The sequence below is a fragment of the Triticum urartu genome, chromosome 5, assembly GCF_003073215.2.
Source record: "Triticum urartu cultivar G1812 chromosome 5, Tu2.1, whole genome shotgun sequence".
In the NCBI taxonomy this organism is placed as follows: domain Eukaryota; kingdom Viridiplantae; phylum Streptophyta; class Magnoliopsida; order Poales; family Poaceae; genus Triticum; species Triticum urartu.
In genome coordinates this window covers 274722588-274726929 of record NC_053026.1, presented here as the reverse complement: position 1 = coordinate 274726929, position 4342 = coordinate 274722588, and the positions used below count along the sequence as shown (strand labels likewise).

Sequence of the window (4342 nt, the reverse complement as noted above, 5' to 3'; positions counted from 1 at the left end):
CTTTCCCCACCAGATACCTAGGGCTGCATTTGGGGATCAAACAACTCACAGCGATCAGAATGGCAGCCTATTGTGGATAACGTGCTTAAGATGATGCCAGGATGGCAGAGAGGCCTCGTCACAAGGCCCGGACGCCTCATTCTGGTGAACCAGGTTGTGCGGGCCAGACCCACTCACCACCTGATCGTGGCGGAAGCGCCGAAGTGGGCGCTGGAAAGAGTGGATAAAGTATGACATGCATTCTTCTGGGCAGGTTCCGAAGAGATTCAGGGCGGCAAGTGTGCGGTAGCGCGGCGTCGGGTTTGCCGGCCAAAACAACTGGGAGGTCCCGGGGTGGTGGATCTTTACAAACAAGGGATAGCGCTCAGGTTAAGGTGGGAGTGGTTGAAGCGTACGGACAGCTCGCGTCCCTGGCAAGGGCTCAACTATTGCACACACAAGCAAGTGATGATGGCCTTTGATAGCTTGGTTAAATGGGAAGTCGGGGAAGGATCTAGGGTGCTGTTCTAGAGAGATCGTTGGATCAACTACGCTTGCGTGAAGGAGATCGCCCCGCTACTTGTCAAACAAAGTGCGGCAGCAGGTGGTTAACAGGAGGAAAGTGAAGGAGGCCATGTACCTTCATGCATGGACACAAGATATCATGGGGGAGATGAATACAGAGGAGCTCCTGCAGTTCATCCGGCTGTGGGAAGTGCTGGTACATATGGAGCTTGCCCCTGACACAGAGGACACTCCGAATCTGGCAATGGGATGCAAGCGGCAAGTACTCGGCAAAATTTGCGTACAAAATGATGTGTGAAGGGGGAGTAAGATTCCAATGTGCCTCGGCTGTCTGGCGTAGTTGGGCAACGCTGACCTGCAAACTTTTCATGTGGCTTGCCCTTCAGTACAGAGTTTGGACATCGGATCACCGACAGAGACATGGATTGCAAGATCAAAGCTCGGCTTGTTTCCTTTGCAACCAGGAGGAGGACAAGGTGAATCATATACTCTTGCAATGCGCTTATGCGAGACAAGTGTGGTTTCTGTGCTTCAGGAAGTTTGGTATCGAAGTAGCTTTGCTACCGACCACGGAAGACACATTAGGTGATTGGTGGGTATCTGCTAGGAAACGCACTGACAAGAGATACCAGATAGGATTCGGCACAATCTGCATTTCAGTCTGTTGGAACCTCTGAAAACAGAGAAATGGCAGGGTATTTCGCAACAGCAACATCGCCAACGAGTGGGAAGCGGCTGATATAATCCATCAGGAAATCATGCTATGGGCATCGGAGAGAGGGAGAGGAGATTAACATGGTATAGAGTAGTAGCCTAGCGTGTGGAGTGGTGGGGTTGATGTGCCTGCCGTGTGTGGCGGTGCATACCGCTTGTATTTCTTGTATATAAACCTCTCTCGTCTATAAAGCTAAGGTACGCAATTTGCGTACTCTTGAAAAAAAAACTTCGAGGCAGAGGGAGTATCAACGAGAAAAGGACAAACCATGTCCATCCTGTCAGGACAATATCCATTCGCTCTGCGCTGGGCATCTTAAAACATCAATAATCTTACACCTACGTAAAATTGTTACGTACTCTTATGTAACTTTCTATAATTTAATTCTCTTCCGCCCCTGATTCTCCTGGGTGGGGCCCGGGCCGTTTTCTGTTCCAATTAAACCAGGCCAAGTCAGCCTTCAGGTAGGTTTACGGGGTGTTGTACGTAGGTGTAGCAAAGCCCTTAAAACATACACATGCAAATCCTAAACGAGTATTTAAATCCCGAGTTGATTAGAATGACTGTGCGAATCTATAGTCTATGTTTGGCATCGATTTCGTCATGGTGGTGGACTTATGGTGTTTGTATCCTTCCTGCGAGCTTCATCCGAACTTTGGACCTCCATGACGAAGCTTCGGAGGTTTCTTTCCGCCGGCCCTCCGGGAGCCATTGCATCCCGCGCCATCCCTTTCCGAGACTCCACTTTTTTCCTGACCTCCACGGCCCTCGCGCCGTCGCCCATGACCAGCTCAACGCACCTCGCCAGCTCCGGCCCGGAGAAGATGCCCTCGCCGTTGCGCTCTCCCCTAACGCCGGCAGCCCACTCCTCCTCTATCAACATCGCGTTCGTCGGCTGGTCGAACATGCTCGGCGCGGCGACGACAGCCACACCCAGTGCCATGGCCTCCAGCGTCGAGTTCCACCCGCAGTGGGTGACGAAGCACCCCACGGACGGGTGCGAGAGGACCTCCGGCTGGTCGCACCACTCCACCACCATGCCCTTCCTCTCCTGCACGACGTCCTCGAGGCAGCGGCTCACGTCCTCCTGCCGCCCGTCCTTGCGCACCACGAGCAGGTACGGCCGTCCGCACCGCCGCAGCCCGTCCGCGATCTCCTCCATCTGCTGCTTGCTGTACGTCCATATGCTGCCGAACGAGACGTACACCACCGACCTCTCCGGCTGCGCCCCGAGCCACTCCATGTACCTCGTCTTGTCGGCACCGGCGTGGTTGAACAGATGGATCCGCGCCTCGGCCGACGACCCGACCACGGGGCCGACGGCGAACACATCCAAGTGCTCCCTCATGGCCGCCAGCGCCGCCGGCTCCAGTTCGTCGAAAGTGTTCACGAGGACCTTGACATTCCGCCTCTGCTCGTCCATGAACTCGAACAGCTCACAGAACACCGCGTTGACGACCTTGCCCACCTCACCTCCGGTGGTGTCGACGAGGAATGACGGGAAGTCGCGGATCCTGAGAGGCCGGCTGAGCCCGGGCAGAGTCACCTCGTACGCGGGGTCGGCGGCGTGGGACGCGATGAGCTCGCCGTAGCCGTGGAAGTAGTGGTAGTAGGTGGCGAGGACGGTTGCCGGCTGTATCCAAAACACGGCCAACGGGATGTCGCGCTCCCGCGCGACGTCCAGTGCCCAGGGGAGCATCATGCTGCACACGATGCACGTAACGGGCCGGCCGCGGGAGGCGAGCCGCGCGACGACCGCAAAGAGGCTCTCGGCGGACGCGCGGCGGCGGCGCGCCCTCTCCTCGGGGCCCCTGGCGGTGGTGCCGTCGTCGACGCCGTCGGAGAAGGCAACGCAAGAGATGGCACCGTCTGCGGCCTCCGGCCCCTCCGGCTCGCCGTTGCCGGACGAAGGGAACATGCGGCGGTGGGTGAAGAGCGGGACCGAGAGCGTGGCGAGGACGGGGCCTGAGCCGTCTGCATCGTGTAGCTGCAGGAGGCGGCGCGCGAGGACGCGGCACGGGTTGAGGTGGCTCTGGATGCCGTAGGCCACGATGAGGAAGTGGGGGCGCCCGCCGTCGCCTGGGCCGTGCTGCTGGCGTTCCGCGTCGGCCATGACAAGGCAAGTCGATCGGGTAGTGTGTGTGCCGCGTGTGTGTGTGTGGCTCTTAAAAGGTTGGGAAAATCGTCGAGCTGATCGTCGAGCTGGAAAGAGTCAGAGTGAGGTGTGACCGTGAGCGTGCTTGGAGACGAAGCTCACCAATCACCACCAGCTCCCTGAGTTCCTTGACTGGGTCAACAATTGTGAGGTCAGCACTGACGGTACGCTGGCTGACAAGTCCGAGCACTCGATCTAGCAGGAGAAGGCGAAGTGGAAAATTGAGCGGACCGGCACCTACCGAGCCAATCAGCAAGTCACACCTCACAACGTATACTTATATATGTTTTTGTATAAGGAACGTTTCCCTTGTTTAAGAAAGAGTATAAGATTTCAGCAGCTGGCCCACCACTATGTAACTTTACATGCAGGAGCACCACCGTAATGTAACCCTAATATGGCAGACCCATTCTCTCTTCTCTCAGACAGTAAATCTAACATTTTCTTTCCACTTGACTAATTTAAAATATTCATATCTTTTAAAATCATATGTTTATTTTTGATTTTTTTTATATTTGAACTTCTTGCACCAAAACCTTTAAAATGAGACTAATATTTGATATTTTTCAACCATGTTTAAATTGGAACATATATTCCACATTTTGAAATAATCAGTTTCACACTGATACATTACAATTTCACTTTCGATAGTTACTATTTCACAATCTTAGAACCTACATTTTCACTTTTCACTTAACTTGTTTCACAACCATGGGAGGAGGTTTGCAAACCCGAGTCATGGTGGTTTAAGGGTATTGGACATCTCTACCCATAACCAAGGCCTACTTATGAAACACCTCCACAAATTCCTCAACACATAAGATATTCCTTGGGTACACAAGATTTGGGAAGCTTACCATTTCAACAACCTACCTGGGGACAGAATGGTGGGATCATTTTGATGGAAATCAATTCTCAAGTTACTTCCCACCTACAAGCAATTGGTTGTGTGCTAGTCTCGTAGGGGA

At 53.8% G+C, this 4342-nt stretch overlaps 1 protein-coding gene across 1 annotated transcript; it reads right to left on the bottom strand.

Annotated features, from left to right (window-relative positions):
- Positions 1-1475: 1475 nt before the first annotated feature.
- LOC125508584 (UDP-glycosyltransferase 75C1-like) lies at positions 1476-3413 on the bottom strand. The gene has a single exon (XM_048673337.1). It carries the CDS (start codon positions 3330-3332, stop codon positions 1821-1823), a length of 1512 nt encoding a protein of 503 aa, XP_048529294.1. The 5' UTR covers positions 3333-3413; the 3' UTR covers positions 1476-1820.
- Positions 3414-4342: the final 929 nt, after the last annotated feature.